General features: G+C 33.2%; 3 protein-coding genes across 7 annotated transcripts; 1 reads left to right on the top strand and 2 right to left on the bottom strand.

The window, feature by feature from the left end:
• Positions 1–1,140: 1,140 nt before the first annotated feature.
• LOC663474 (uncharacterized) lies at positions 1,141–4,577 on the bottom strand. The gene is made up of 6 exons (XM_969517.4): positions 4,417–4,577; positions 3,998–4,366; positions 3,626–3,924; positions 1,947–2,199; positions 1,657–1,897; positions 1,141–1,612 (listed from the first exon to the last, which is right to left on the bottom strand). The coding sequence occupies exons 1-6, from the start codon at positions 4,478–4,480 to the stop codon at positions 1,165–1,167; spliced, it is 1,674 nt and encodes a 557-aa protein (XP_974610.2). The 5' UTR covers positions 4,481–4,577; the 3' UTR covers positions 1,141–1,164.
• Positions 4,578–6,583: 2,006 nt separating this feature from the next.
• Positions 6,584–9,915, top strand: LOC103313373 (uncharacterized). 5 transcript variants are annotated; one of them, XM_008196453.3, is made up of 7 exons: positions 6,584–6,756; positions 6,800–7,040; positions 7,085–7,218; positions 8,727–9,299; positions 9,360–9,436; positions 9,510–9,643; positions 9,693–9,915. In XM_008196453.3, exons 1-4 carry the CDS (start codon positions 6,702–6,704, stop codon positions 9,026–9,028), a joined length of 732 nt encoding a protein of 243 aa, XP_008194675.2. In that variant the 5' UTR covers positions 6,584–6,701; the 3' UTR covers positions 9,029–9,299; positions 9,360–9,436; positions 9,510–9,643; positions 9,693–9,915. The 5 variants fall into 5 exon arrangements, with proteins under 5 accessions (XP_008194675.2, XP_008194674.2, XP_015836400.1 ...); XM_008196452.3 differs by having other exon boundaries at positions 9,510–9,646; XM_015980914.2 differs by having other exon boundaries at positions 9,495–9,646.
• A 339-nt stretch (positions 9,916–10,254) lies between these two features.
• On the bottom strand, positions 10,255–14,439 carry LOC663534 (fatty acyl-CoA reductase wat). The gene is made up of 5 exons (XM_008196454.3): positions 14,089–14,439; positions 12,784–12,906; positions 11,319–11,700; positions 10,833–11,268; positions 10,255–10,635 (listed from the first exon to the last, which is right to left on the bottom strand). The coding sequence occupies exons 1-5, from the start codon at positions 14,344–14,346 to the stop codon at positions 10,284–10,286; spliced, it is 1,551 nt and encodes a 516-aa protein (XP_008194676.1). The 5' UTR covers positions 14,347–14,439; the 3' UTR covers positions 10,255–10,283.
• Between the last annotated feature and the right edge of the window lie 1,545 nt (positions 14,440–15,984).

The following is a 15,984-nucleotide window of genomic DNA, read 5'->3' as shown; positions in this document are numbered from 1 at the left end:
CCAAAACTACACGTCCGACCAACTCCCGGTTTTCACTGTTCGATAGATAATCAAACGTAGATTCTTACATTATTTGTTTTTTCTCGGTCGGACTAGTAATTTTCGCCAAAAATTTTGAAAAAACGAATTTTTTTCTCGACGAAATTATTGGTTAAAACCTTTTGTGGTCTTTCCACTGCGTACCTCAAAGGTTCAAAATGTGTGGACTTAAGCCATTTTAACAATTAACTAAAACGGGGGGCATTTACCTGAGGGCAGAAGCGAGACTGTTTCTTGAAATGTTCGTAACCAACACAAACTCACTTAAATAATTACTAAAACACGGACTAAAAACGTTTGTTGACACTTTTTTACCAAAATAGTCCCGTATTTTTCACAAAATTCGTTTTGAATTCGAAATAAAGCACAACAAAAACGTGACAGGTGCGAACAAGCGGGAGAAACGCGCGGCACTACCAACCTAACAGTACCCTCTAAACCAAGTCCCTAACAGAAAAGGCAAATTTTTATTATTATTTTATTGATTATTGCGATTTTAATCCAAATCATGGCTGGAAATACAATATAAAACCCTAACAAAAATTTACATTGAATACTTTAGTGATGAATTAGTTACTAACGCTCCGCGCGAAAAGTAGTACCGCACCAAAAATCAATTTTATGAAAAAATGGGTAATTTCACGCCTTGAAAACGTAATAGCGGCCAAAAACGATCGTAAACAATCAATTTAAAACGAGTGCACGTACCAGAGGGGAATCCAATCCTCCCTAAAATGCCCATCTTCGTGTCCCCAAATAACCAAACACAAATCCACTAACACAGGTATTTACCAATCAATTAACTGAAAACGATTAAAACTGACGCCAAATCGTTAACACGAGACAAATTTCAGAGTCGAATTTAACAGAAACAGGTGCAAAACCGGCGGAGGTTTCCAAACTGTTGCCAACCTAAATAAGTGGGCATCAAGGGGGCACATTTCATACTTTTGGATACTTAAAGGGGTCCAGTGTGTTTGAAGTGACCCAGAATTAGCTAAAAGTAATCACTTTCTATAAAAAATTTGTGGTATTTGCGCCAAGCGTTGCGCCCTCTGGTGTTCAATTCGTTCGTGGTTCAGCGGGAAATTGAAATGAGACTTCAGAACTATGACTAACTTTATTTTACAAATCCCAACCGTCGAACAAATCAACTATCGGTACTTTGCGTAAGAGATTGTTGAAAATAGCGGCAAAGATTTGGCTGAAAGCCTCTTCATAACTCGGCCTGACGTCGGAAAAAACTTCTCTCCAATTATCGTTCATCACTTGGACCACATTATCGCCCAAAGCCTTATCACCATTGAATAAATTTTCGAGGTGAAATTGAATTAACTGCGGTTCCATCGATAACGTGGCGTTGGTCACTGTCATAAACTTTTTTTTGCGTTTTTCGAACTCGGCCATTTCGAAAGTGAGGATAAATCGGGGATTCCCCAAGAATGTGATAGAGCCTGGGCCTTTGCCGTAGATCGGCAAGAGCAGGATTTTGCCGCTTATTTCGTAGTCGAAGTCCATTTGGACTTGGGGGTAGCGTAGGTCCAGGATTAGGCGTTTGGGCCCCAAGTCTAAACTATCGTAATAATTAAGTTTGGTTAAAACAGTTGGGTGAAATACTTGGCGTCAAGTGAGGCAAGTTTTGTCAAGCCAGTGATTGTGATATTGAAGTAGTTTTGCTGGAATTGAACCGCTCCATTACCAGCGCCTATGACCATCGATGGGATTTCAAGTGGGTCCAGATCGGGCAAACCCATGGCCTCCATGGGAATGGTCAGTTGTTGGATGGCGTTTTTTATCGCTTTGGACAAACACTGGTTGTAATTGTTGTCCCTCAAGTCACATTTTTCGAAACTCGGGGCTGGAAAATGATTGTAAACATTTTTTTTTAAATTAATTAAAACACTCACGAAGTTTGACACTGTTGCAGAAATGTATCAAAAGGAGGGAAAAAAGTGCGAAACTGTTCATTTTGTGGCGTTTTTGCAAGTAATGAAAAAATTTGGTTTCGACTCTTATACTTAGTTTTAAAAGTGGTGTAATTACATTATTTGCAATTTGAAATTGTGACACTAATTGTTCCCAGAAGGATAAGTAATTTGGTTTAATAATCCAATTAGGTGTTTGCAAAATTGTTGTAACGCTGTAATTGTTTGGGGTTTTTAAAATTACAAAGTCACATGTTTAACGGCAGTTTTTTTCGGAAATTGTAGTTCTTTCGAGAAAATAAAAAAATTGACAAAATCTGCCTTTAATTTTCTTTTGATTGGTGCAATTATAGTTTTATCTTTAAAAAAAATAAAAAATAGTTACATTTTAATATTTAATATATTTTAATAATTAATAATTTATAAGATTTCTAAGTTTTCTGTCGCCAATTAACTTCCCGGGACGTTTTACTTTTCCACATTTTGAAAAAAATTACTTAATTGCTTGGTCGTAATAATTTTTTGAAAATTTTAAAATTTTATTTTTTCAAATTTTGAACTTGATTTTCTCGCAAACTATGGGTCCTACAAAAAATATAAAAATATCACAAAAATTTGTGTTTGATTTTCTTGCGACTAGCGAAAACCAAAGGTCGATTGAAGTTATAGTTCTGTCTAAAAAAAATTAAAATCGAAGAAATTGAAAACTGGCGGTAACTTCTAAAGTAATCGTAAAGTGATGGCTTTTTCACCACCAATCGACTTCTTAGAACGTTTTACTTGAAGATTATTTAAAAAAAATTATTAGAGCTTGGCAGCTTGGCCGTAATAATTTTTTGAAAATTTTAGAATTTGAAAATTTTATTTTTTCAAACTTTGAACTCGATTTTCTCGCAAACTATAAGTCTTACAAAAAATATAAAAATATCTTCAAAATCTGTGTTCGATTTTCTTGCGACTAGCGAAAACCGAAAATCGATGGAAATTATAGTTCTGTCTAAAAAAAAAATATTAAAAATCGAAGAAATTGAAAACTGGCGTTAACTTGTAAAGTAATTGTAAATAGATGGTTTCGTTACCGCCAATCGATTTCTATGAACGTTTTACTTGACGATAACTTGAAAAAAATTATAAGAGCTTGGCAGCTTGGCCGTAATAATTTTTTGAAAATTTTCGAATTTTAAAATTTAATTTTTTCAAACTTTGAACTCGATTTTCTCGCAAACTATAAGTCCTACGGAAAATATAAAAATATCGTCAAAATCTGTGTTTGATTTTCTTGTGACTAGCGAAAACCGAAAGTTGATTGGAATTATAGTTCTGTCTAAAAAAAATAAAAATCGAAGAAATTGAAAACTGGCCGTAACTTGTAAAATAATGTAAATTGATGGTTTTTTCACCGCCAGTCGACTTCTTGCAACATTCTACAAGCCACAAGTTACAACTTTTCGCTTCTGATCAATACTTTTGCCGCACTTGAATTTTCAAAATTGAAAAAAAAATTTTTTTAATTATTTCTTCGTTTATTACAAGCACAATTTATTTAACAATAAAACTTGAACTTGAGTTACACAAGATCACTTCAAACCTTGGCATACTTACCTCATTATTTGCACATAAATAAAATACGTTCAGTAAACAAGCAACTTTATTAATTAAACGCCATCAAACAAGTCAGATTTTGGCACTTTACTTAAGAAATTATTAAAAATGGAGGTAAATATTTTGCCGAAAGCCTCCTCATAGCTCGCCTGCACGTCCCCATAAACCTCCTTCCAGTTATCATTCATTATTTGCAGCACATTACTCGCCAGAAGCTTATCACCATTGAACAAATTCTCCAACTCAAAGTGCATTTTTTGCGGCTGCATTGACAACGTCTCCTTGCCCACTTTGTAGTACTTTGTCCCGTTCTTCTCGTACTCTTCGAGCGGAAAATCGATGACGAACTTCGGCTTAACTACAATTGAAAAAAAATAAAAAAATAAAAAAAATGACTAGAATTGAAAAAATAGAAAAAATTAAGTATTCACCCATGGTGATCGCCCCCGGCCCTTTGCCGCTGATGGGCAGCACCAGGATGCGCCCATTGATCTCATACTCGAACACCAGCTTAATTTCGGGGAAAACCACAGCGATTTTGAGATGGTTGTCTTTGAAAGTGGCCTCCAGCTGATCGATTTTGGTGTATCCGGAAATTTTCAAATTCTTGTAGTTTTGCTGGAACTGGACAGGGCCGGTGCCAGCCCCTATGACCAGCGACGGGACCTCCAGGGGCTCCATGCTGGGCAGGCCCACCTCTTTGATGGGCTCGGTCAGCTGTTCCATGGCGTTTTTGATCGCGGCTGTGAGGCATGAGTTCAAGTCGCTTTTGCTTTGGTCGCATTTTTTGAACGTTGAGGCTTTAAAAAGTGTTAGAATTTTCCCCAAGTTGTTTTTTTTTTGTACTTACGTAGCTTGGCATTTTCGCCGAAAGCTAGTACTAGGAGGAAAAGGAAAAGTGTGCACTTTTTCATGGTTTGTTGTTGAATGATGTGTTTTTTTAACTTATGTTTATTTATATCGAGATGGGATTGTAATTTAATTTGTGTGGAAACCTGTTCTGATGCAATGAAAGGACGTGCAAGTGCTGAGTTATTTGCTGTTACTTTTATTAATCGCGTTATGTAAAACTATAATTGTTTTACATTTACTGCAAACGTGAGCAAGGATTTTGCCCATTTGGAACGGTTTTTTTGCAAAAACTGCAAGTTCTACAAGTATTGGGGAAATTTGGCGTTAATTCTCTACGTAAACGCGGAAACCAGAAGCTAATTGAAATTTTAGTTTGGTCTGCAGATGCAGTTAAGACTGACGCCTTAAATCTGTTAAAAAAACGCAAACTTTCAATTTGAATGCGATTTTCTCGAAAACTATAAGTCCAATGGAAAAACTGAAAACATCATCAACATTTGTGTTGAATTTTCTATCAAACAGTGAAAACCGGAAGCTAATCGGAATTATATTGTGGCCTACAGATGCATTTAAAGTTATGGCTGTTTCTTTAACTCTGATAAAAAAATCTCAAACTTTTAATGTGGTTCGAAATTTCCAATCTTGTTGGCACCCATCGCTTTCTTCGAACATTTTACGTAAGTTTTATTTAAAAAATATTAATAAGGTTTGATAGCTTGGCCGTAAATAATTTTTGAAAATTTTTGAATTTTTATATTTAGTTTTGGAAAGTTTGGACGCGATTTTCTCGAAAACTATAAGTCCTATGGAAAAACTAAAAACATTGTCAAGATTAGTGTTAAATTTCCTATCAATCAGTAAAAACCGGAAGCTAATCGGAAGAGTATTGTCGCCTAGAGATGTATTTAAAGTTATGGCTGTTTCTTTAACTCTGATAAAAAAAAATCTCAAACTTTTAATTTGCTCCAAAATTTCCAATTTTGTTGGCACCCATCGATTTCTCGGAACATTTTACGTAAGTTTTATTTGGAAAATTGTAATAAAGTTTGATAGCTTGGTCGTAAATAATTTTTAAAAATTTTCGAATTTTTAAATTTAATTTTGGAAAGTTTGAACGCGATTTTCTCGAAAACTATAAGTCCTATAAAAAAACTAAAAACATTGTCAAAATTAGTGTTAAATTTCCTATCAAACAGTAAAAACCGGAAGCTAATCGGAAGAGTATTGTCGCCTAGAGATGTATTTAAAATTATGGCTGTTTCTTTAACTCTGATAAAAAAAATCTCAAACTTTTAATTTGCTCCAAAATTTCCAATTTTGTTGGCACCCATCGATTTCTCGGAACATTTTACGTAAGTTTTATGTGAAAAATTGTAATAAAGTTTGATAGCTTGGTCGTAAATAATTTTTGAAAATTTTCGAATTTTTAAATTTAATTTTGGAAAGTTTGAACGCGATTTTCTCGAAAACTATAAGTCCTATAGAAAAACTAAAAACATTGTCAAAATTAATGTTAAATGTTCTATCAAACAGTAAAAACTGAAAGCTAATCGGAGGTATATTGTCGTCTAAAGATGCATTTAAAGTTATGGCTGTTTCTTTAACTCCGATAAAAAAAATCTCAAACTTTTAATCTGCTCCGAAATTTCCAATTTTGTTGGCACCCATCGATTTCTCGGAACATTTTACCTAAGTTTTATTTGGAAAATTGTAATAAAGGTCCATGGCTTGCCTGTAAATAATTTTTGAAAATTTTTGAATTTTTAAATCTAATTTTGAAAAGTTTGAACGTGATTTTCTCGAAAACTATAAGTCCTACGGAAAAACTAAACATATGCTCAAAATTTGTGTTTAATCCCTTATCATTAAAATATCGTCTACAGTTGTATTTAAAATTATGACACTTCCAGTTTTGTTTTTTTATGTTATTTAATTAAATTTCTTTTGCGTCACGTGACGCGCTTATCCAATCAAAAAGCACTAAACCCATTTCCATACTTTACGATAATTGAAAAGATAATTAATAGTCAAATCGAATTTTCTTGTTATTTTTCTGATGAATCATCGAAATTGTCCACAGTTCAAGATCATTAATTGTCACTTTTGTTTACAACACCTGATTTAAAATTAATAAAACTCATTACAATAATTCTCACAATCTGGGAAATTGTTTACACGACCTTGATTGTCATTTAAAGTCAACACGCGATGAAAAAAATTACACCAACAATTAAACCAATTTAATTAATTAAGCAAGCGCCACAATTCGGTCAATCACTCAAAATGCGACACTTGATCTGGTTCAGCTTTCTCACAATTTCGGTAGCGCACGAGTTGCGTAAGTAATTTTAATTATTTTGGGCGCATTTACCCATTTTCAGCGCCAACGTTTCAAAAATGCGCCAGAAAGGACCCAAATTTTGGGCAATGTATGGTCAAGGCGGTCCAGAATGCCGTAGGGCAGCTCACTAGACCCATCAAAGAGGTGGGTCTGCCCGCCGTTGACCCATTGGTGGTACCATCGATGACCATCGCACCGGGGGATGGGCCCACGAAGTTCCAGCAAAATTACAAAAATATGGAAGTTAAGGGCTTTTCCAAAGGGCAATTTACCAAGTTTGAGTGAGTTAAGAAAAAAAGAAAATTTTACGTAAAAAATCACCTAGTTTTGATTTTGAGCAAAAAATTGTCACATTTGAGGTGGAATTCCCCCAGTTGGTGTTTGAGTTTGAGTATGATTTCAATGGGACTATTCTGGTGCTACCTTTTCAAGGTCATGGGCCTGGAGAGGCCATTTTTGGTAATAAAAAAGTATTATTTATTCATTTTTTGAGTAGGTAAAACAGCACTTTAACTGCAAGGGTGGAAAAAATCGGCCAATAGCAATATAGCTTAAATAAATAAATAAATGACTAAATAAATAGATAAAATATAAGTGTTAAAAGATGCATTCAAAAATTACAAAAAAAAATCTTACAATAATATCTTATAGACGACTATAAAAATTGTTTATCTACTAAATAGATACTAAGTAGATTTTAAACAGTTTTTAATTTTTTCCATAGGGCTTATAGTTTTCGAAAAAATGGCTTTCAAACTTTTTAAAATTAAATTTAAAAATTCGAAAATTTTTAAAAATTATTTACGGCCAAGCCATCAAACTTTATAACAATTTTCCAAATAAAACTTACGTAAAATGTTCTGAGAAATCGATGGATGCCAACAAAATTGGAAATTTCAGAGCAAATTAAAAGTTTGAGATTTTTTTTATCAGAGTTAAAGAAAGAGCTATAAATTTAAATGCATCTCTAGGCGACAATACAATTCCGATTAGCTTCCGGTTTTTACTGTTTGATAGAAAATTCAACACAAATTTTGATGATGTTTTTAGTTTTATCCATAGGACTTATAATTTTCGAGAAAATCGCGTTCAAACTTTCCAAAATTAAATTTAAAAATTCGAAAATTTTCAAAATTTTTTTACGGCCAAGCCATCAACCTTTATTACATTTTTTCAAATCAAACTTACGTAAAATGTTCCGAGAAATCGATGGATGCCAACAAAATTGGAAATTTCAGAGCAAATTAAAAGTTTGAGTTTTTTTTTATCAGAGTTAAAGAAAGAGCTATAACTTTAAATGCATCTCTAGGCGACAATACAATTCCGATTAGCTTCCGGTTTTTACTGTTGGATAGAAAATTCAACACAAATTTTGATGATGTTTTTAGTTTTTCCATAGGACTTATAATTTTCGAGAAAATCGCGTTCAAACTTTCCAATATTAAATTTAATAATTCGAAAATTTTCAAAATTTTTTTACGGCCAAGCCATCAATCTTTATTACATTTTTTCAAATCAAACTTACGTAAAATGTTTCGAGAAATCGATGGGTGCCAACAAAATTGGAAATTTCGGAGCAGTTTAAAAGTTTGAGATTTTTTTTATCAGAGTTGAAGCAACAGCCATAACTTTAAATGCATCTCTAGGCGACAATACTCTTCCGATTAGTTTCCGGTTTTTACTGTTTGATAGGAAATTTAACACAAATTTTAATAGTGTTTTTAGTTTTTCCATTGGACTTATAGTTTTCGAGAAAATCGCGTTCAAATTTTCCAAAATTAAATTTAAAAATTCGAAAATTTTCAAAAATTATTTACGGCCAAGCCATCAATCTTTATTACAATTTTTTAAATAAAACTTGCGTAAAATGTTCCAAGAAAGCGATGGGTGCCAACACAATTGGTAGTTTCGGAGCAGATTTTTTTTCAAAGTTAAATAAAGTGTTATAACTTCGATTTTTTTTTCAGAAAACATGAAATACTTCTTTGAGTTTTGGTTGCAAGAATATACGAGGGACGGTCAAAAACACTACAAAGTCGTGCAAAATCGTCTTGTCCTCGAACCTGATTTAATCAAATTTAAATTTGATAATTTGTTTGATGGTGATAAGGACTTGAGTGATAAAGTTAATCAAGTGTTTAATGACAACAGCAAGGAGGTTTTTGGCGACGTTAAGCCGAGCTATGAGTCGGCTTTTGGCCACATTTTTGCAAATATTTTCAATCGTTTGTTGGCCAGAGTGCCAATTGTTGACCTGTTTGAGGCGTAAAAATAAATAAATAAATAATTTAATTGAACTGGTTTTCCTATTTATGCACTTATTTTTAGCAACGGTTCAAAAAATCAAAATAAACAAACTGTGATAATGATAACATTGAACAAAACAACCTTGTTATCTTGTTGACGCAAAATTTCGAATCTTAATTCAATTAAAGTCAAGATGTGCGCAAATTCGGTCGAAATATACATTTACGACTTGCACCAAGACTCGAATTGTTGGTGCAAGGACGAGTTTTTGCAAATTTTGACCCCAGATGACGGTAAGTTCTAAGTTGGTAACAATGTTCCGTTTTCTATTTATAAGTCTTGCCAACCGTTAGATATACTACACTCCAGCGTGGTCGTCCATGGAAGTGAATACAGTTACGGCGAGGGAGGCGTCGAACAACACAAACCTGTATTTATTTTTTTCATATTATTTTTTATTTTTTTTATATTATTACTATTAGATAAAGTGATAATTTTGGTAGAAATTACGGCCACAATATGTGACTGACTTGGACTTCGAGGAAGCCGTAAGTCGGATCAAGCTAGTGGGGGAAACCCCTTTGACCAAAATGGAAGTTGAATTGTTGGTAAAAAAAATGAAAAATGACGCCAATTGGTTGTAAGTCCAATTATTTATTAAATGTTTTGTGTAATAATAGTTTCAGGGCTTGTAAATTTAATCCAGTGGAACACAACTGCCACCATTTTGCCGATTTCTTTGTTAAATTGTTGTGCGGGAAGGGGACTGCATTACCGGCCGAAATTTATAATTTTAATAGGAAATTGTTGGAGTGTAGGGAATGGTGGATTTGTGAATTTTACCAAAACGACTAAAACAGTTTTGTGTATTTTTTTTAAGTATTTAATTAATAAAAAGTGTCAACTCTTTTGTTGTGTTTATTTTCAACGTCAATGTACAGTTTTTCATCGTTTTATAATTATAATATAATCAAACAAATCAAGTTGTAAGGTTGAGTGGTAGGCAACCAATTATACAAACTTTTTTATCTTTGTAGTATTTTATTCAATATCTCGAAAACTACGAGTCGTAGAACAAAATTAAAGACAGATTTGGAATCCTCGGACAATTTTACGTTGAATAGCGTTTAATTTTCCTTTGCTAACGCGAAAAGTTTTCAGTAAAAGTCGAAAATAACGTTGTCGTGTAAAATTTTTTGTACTTAAATTATTATTGTATTTATGAAATTTGTAAAAAAAACTCGCTCATTACAAAAACTATTTTATTAAAAACCCACTCAATAATTACAAAATCTTACAAAAATCGAATAAATTACGTAAAATATCACACTCAGAACAAGATATTTGATGACTTTATTGGCCACATAAAACCTCCTCCACTTGATTCTGGCTTGTGGCAGCGTTGAAATATCATCTTTGACCAAATATTGCCGCAAACCCAAGGCATGGGTCTTATGGTACTCATCCCAATCCAACTCCTTCACACTAAAGGGAAACATAGCCCTATCATCTTCACCCAGACTATTCCAAAGGGCTTGCGTGTTATCATTGTGGAACTTCCACTCGTTGGTGGAGAAATGCGAAATGACACTTTCGAATTTCGTAATTTTTTTGTAAATTTTCACCATTCTGGAAAAAATAGTTATTATACAAGACGATAAAGAGACAGACACATAGTCTTAATCGTCGTGTATAAGACAATATTTTCAAGTTTTCTCTTGAAGTTAAAGTGCAATTTTATTTACTTAAAAGAGTTGATAAAAAATAGTATCTCTGATATAGAAAAAAAAAAAATTAAACAGCTCGGCTTCGCCTCGCATACTCACATTGGCCGTTGCCTTGACAACACCATCCCCAAATCCATGATCAGGGCGGGCAAAAAGTGCAAAAAAATACTAAGCAAAAAATGAGCCCAGTAGAACTTGTTCAATATCAAACAGTAGTACCACACACATCTGATTGTTGGCACCTCCTCCCCCCACAATTGACACTTTTGCATAAAATCGTTCCAAGTGTGGTGATTTTCAACACTTGAAACGTAATTGTACACCGGAATTTTATCCGTTATTTTTTCTACTGCCGTTTTATACGACGCTGCGATCATGTTATTGATCACATAGTCGCCTGGGACCAATTCGGCTGTTTTGCTCCTGTCACAATGCATAGTTTTAAGTAGGCCGGTCCCGGCGCCTACTACGATCCCAGTCGCCCCGTACAAATTATCAATCCAGCTACGTAACGGCTCCTTATAAGTTGCAATAACTAGAAAAAAATTGGTAACATTGTTTACGTTTTATGTAGTACAGTGTTACCAATCGCTGGGCGCACGACGCAAACCGGAAGCCCTTTTCCGAAATTTTTGACAGCGTCTTCCGCTACGCCCTTTGTAAAAGTATAAGTGTTTGGCCAGTTTTGTATAATTCTGCTCGTTTGTTCGATCAAAGTGGCCTCTGGTTTCGTTTCGACGAGTTCGATCAAGTCGTGCGCTGAAATTGGCATTTTGTAGAAAACTTCGTCGATTTCGTCTTGGACGCAGTTGGCGTAGGCTGTACTGACGTGGACAAATGACTGTAAATTTTGGCACTTTTTTGCCATGTTTAATAAATCACGTGTGCCTCGAACGTTGATTGCAGTGGCGACTGTGATTTTTTCGTCAAATCGCACCGTTGCCGCAATGTGGAAAATGACATTGATCTGTGTGAAGGGGGCTTTAGTTGACATACGGAGGACTATGAGTTAGGAAACGAAACGAGATACAAAAAAATTGTACTGCAGTTTTAATTAATTTAAATTCAACCAATTTACTACAAAAAAAATGGAAAAATATTAAAGTTTGCACCCTTAACAGACTGGGAACTGAAATTTTCATAAGTAACATGAGAAAAAAATTATTTAAAATTTAAAATTTGCGCTTCGTTTCGTGTTTTTAAAGACGCTGCAAGTACGGTTAAAGATACAAGAAAAATGTTAAGAAGAAAGTTGTAGAGAATTAAATTTTCTTTGAAAAAGTCTGCGGGACCATATCTCCACCATCAACGGTTTGGGCCCTAAAGACGCTGAAACAACAAATTTATTTCATTTTCCAGGGGTCAAGTTACGGAAAATTAATTTATACCTAAACTGTTGAAGATAAAGATATGGTGTCGCGGACTTTTTTGTAGGAAATTTAATTCTCTACAACTTTGTTCCTTACACTTTTTTTGTATCTTCAACCGTATTCCCAGCGTTTTGATAAATACGCGACGGTGCGCAAAAAATTATCAATTTGCGTTCCACCTTATATTTTTGCGGACGCTGCGAAAACGGTTAAAGATACAAAAAAAGTTTAAGGAACAAAGTTGTAGAAAATTAAATTTTCTACAAAAAAGTCCCGAACACAATGTTTCTATCTTTAACGGTTTAGGTGTAAATTAACTCGAAATACTTGACCACCGGCAAAATGAAGCAAATCCGTCGCTTGAGCGTCTTTGAACGACTTTGGGGCCTAAATGGTTGAAGATAAAAATATGGTCCCGTGGACTTTTCTGTAGGAAATTTAATTCTCTACAACTTTCTGTCCAACATTTTTTCTCTATCTGTAACCATATTCGCAGCATTTTGAAAAATATGGGGCAGAGTACAAATTGGTAAAAGTTTGAAATTTTTTTTAAATATAGTTTAAAATTATTGCATTATGTTGATGTGGTACTGTTGAGAATTTAATAATTTTTTAAAATTCTTTTTTTTTGTACTTCGTTTCACCTCCTATCCTTTAAACATCCGTAATTTTAGTTTTACCTTTTCGTAAATTAGACTTTTGCTTGAAGGGCTTAGCCCAAGGTCAGGCAGCGAAACATCGCCCTTGATAATGCTGATTTTGTGTTGAAACTTGGGAAAAAGTTTAGTCAAAGGTCCAAAAATCTGCAATGAATGAGGAAGTGAACGGTGGTTATTGGCATTGACATTGGTTGAGAAATGATTTTGTAATACAGAAAGGTGGAAACAAGTCGCTTTATTTACATTTTTACGCAAGGTTTAAGGTCGCTGAACTGAGATCAAGTCATGAATTTTAAATTTTCGCCAAATTGTTTCAAGTTTTAGATCAAGTTTTGGCAATTTTTGTGAAAGTCCGTCTCTGGACAAACCTTGGGTTTTTCGCCAGAAAATGGCCTTGAACGCGGGGAAATCCCTAAGTTCTTTGACCCGGCTGTTGAGTGAAAGATGCAATTGCAGTTTTAAACTTTTTGTAGTTTTATGCTTCACAGGAAATGACTTAACGTAATATTTCGTCTTTTGTCATTTAAATTTCATTAGGGGAAATTTGGGTAAATGACTCACTTATGGAAATTGCTATTTGATTATTGAATAGAGACCGGGCCTTGAACCAGCAATTTCGGCTTTAATTGTCGGATTGGAAATTTTTTCAAAATAAATAAGGTCATTACGGTTATTTTGCTCGTCTGTTGGAGAAAAAAACACAAAGCAAATAAATTAATTAAAAAACTTTAAAAATTAGTAAAATAACAATAAAGACAATAATTAGTTAAAAAAAGTAAAAAAAACTTGTTCGTTGTAAACGTATCAAAATGTACAGTCGCTACCATAAATAATGTATTGTGTAACAGTACTTTTGTGTGTCACTGTACATATTTTTGCAATATTGGTGCAATTAATTTCTTAAATTTCGTACGTCAGAACAAGTAAAACAATTGAAGTCAGGCAGGAAATGGAACTTCACTTTGAATATTTAAATTTTTTGTGCAATTTTTTATAGAAAATTAATTACATAATTACTTTAATTAAACATTCTAAATTCTAGCGTCAAATTAACTATTAGCTAGTTAAATTAGCTAAATTAACTAAAATTATTAATTTCAAAAAAATTCTTAACAACTTGAAATTTAAAATTTGCAATATACAATGTGTCAAACGCTTGCAAATTTAAAACACTTTTTTGCACGTGGTGGCCGTGAAATATTAATTTTCGTTTGTTTGACGAAAAGAGAGGTCAGAAATATTTACGCTTGAATCACGTTATAAAACTGTCCGTCATTGTCATAATCGTAAAAATATTTTTAATTTTTTTTTTTTGTAATAAATTACCGGGTCGCTATACAGCTTATCCACTCTGCTGTGTTCGTCTTCGCCTTTTTTCGGTCTCACCAGAATGTAGATTGTGCCCAAGTCAGGGCAGGCCCTTAGCAGTTTCTCCACTAGAAGTTTGCCCAAAAATCCAGTGGCGCCCGTCACCAGGACATTTTTTTCTTTGTAAAATTCGGCGATTTGTGATTTTTCACGTGGACACCATTTAATTTCACCCGATTCGCGCATCAGACGCAACGATTCCTCGCCACGATTCATTTTAATTAATTTGGATTAATTTAATTGGAGTTACTTGGACACAGCACACGCGTTTGTTTCTGCAGGCTTTTGTTACAGTGGAAGTCGTTTTCGGACAGATATAGCTTCGAGGCGGCCTTGTCTGGAGGGGGGCATGGGGGGTTTCCAAATTTTTCAAAATTTTTCCAAAAAAATACGGATTTTTTTAATGTTTTTTTTTACAGTAGGGACAAAATTAAGACTAAAAAAAAAAATTAATTAACTAATTATTGATTTTTTGTCGTGCCATAAAGTTAAATAATTTATTAATTTATTTAATTATAAGGAATTGTGAAAAAATTCACATTTACAGAAAAAGATATGGATTATTTAATACCAGAAGCTGATTTCAGTATGATTATTAGTTTTAATTTTAATTAGAATTAACTTGAAAATACTATTACAACGTATAACAGTTTCATTTTAGATATCAACTTACACAACCGTGTTTTTATGATTAGTTAAGTGTTGAAAGTGATTATTTTTTCAACGGTTGGCTACACTGTTGGCACTTTAGGACTTTCCGAATATTTCGCATTTATTTGCGTTTTGAATAAATTACAACTGCTGTTATAACCATAAAAAATTAATTAGGAGGTACAGTGTTAGGCAAAACTAGTGCCACAATTTTTGAATGCCAAACTTTAAATTTTTTTAATATAAATTTTAATGAATCTTTAGTAAGAACAAGTTTTCTCATTTGAAACCCAAATTAATGCAAAAATTTTTTTTCTAAACCATATTTTTAACATTTATATTTTATCTGTTTAATGTTTTTTTTACCATTTCCTTGAAAAAGGTCTGAAACAGTTTCTCGTCATACGAACTTTTAAAAGTCTCGGATGGCTTTGACCACACATTTAAATCACATTGTACATATATGGGGAGACATAATTTTTGTTTGAGATTGTACGTAAATATGAATTTCTGTTTTTGTGACGGAAATTTAGTTAAAAAATCCAGTTTTTAAGCATAAATTATTTGTGAATTTCCAAACAAACATAGCAGCATAGTACGCAAATTTTATCAAAAAATAATTAATTAATTTAACAATTTCAATTAGCTTAGAAAACCTCAAAACACCACTGCCATAAAAAATTAAAATTTTAGTACAGAAAAAATCATAACTCTTTATAGTTCTTGCTTTAGTGGGAAAATAAACAAGTCGGACGTTTTCACTACATTTGTTAATTTTCTTAAGATTTCTCTACTTATTAGGTGTGATGTTTCTTGTACACTTATTTTACCGGTTTTCTAGACAGCAATCTATCAGCGTTGGCTTCGTCTATTACTTGAGAGAGTTGTTGCTTGACATAATCGTTATTACATATTATTACATCATTATTAGATTAAAGCAAGATGTACAGTTTGTTGACTTTGTTTCATTCAAAAATATCGATCCTTAAAGCGGTCAAAAAAGTAAACATCTGTAGAACTATACTTTTTCGCTCTCTTTTGAATCCTTTGTTTATTCGAGTAGACTAGAAAAATATATTATGTAATTATAATAAGGTAATTTTTATTATTTCCATTTACTTGCTGCAAGAGTTATTTATTAGCCAAAATAATAAATACCGAAAACAACTTCAATTTTGAAAAAAAACACAAAACTTTTAGGAA

Source organism: Tribolium castaneum, chromosome 8 (assembly GCF_031307605.1).
Source record: "Tribolium castaneum strain GA2 chromosome 8, icTriCast1.1, whole genome shotgun sequence".
In the NCBI taxonomy this organism is placed as follows: domain Eukaryota; kingdom Metazoa; phylum Arthropoda; class Insecta; order Coleoptera; family Tenebrionidae; genus Tribolium; species Tribolium castaneum.
This window is presented reverse-complemented; position numbering and strand designations above follow the sequence as displayed.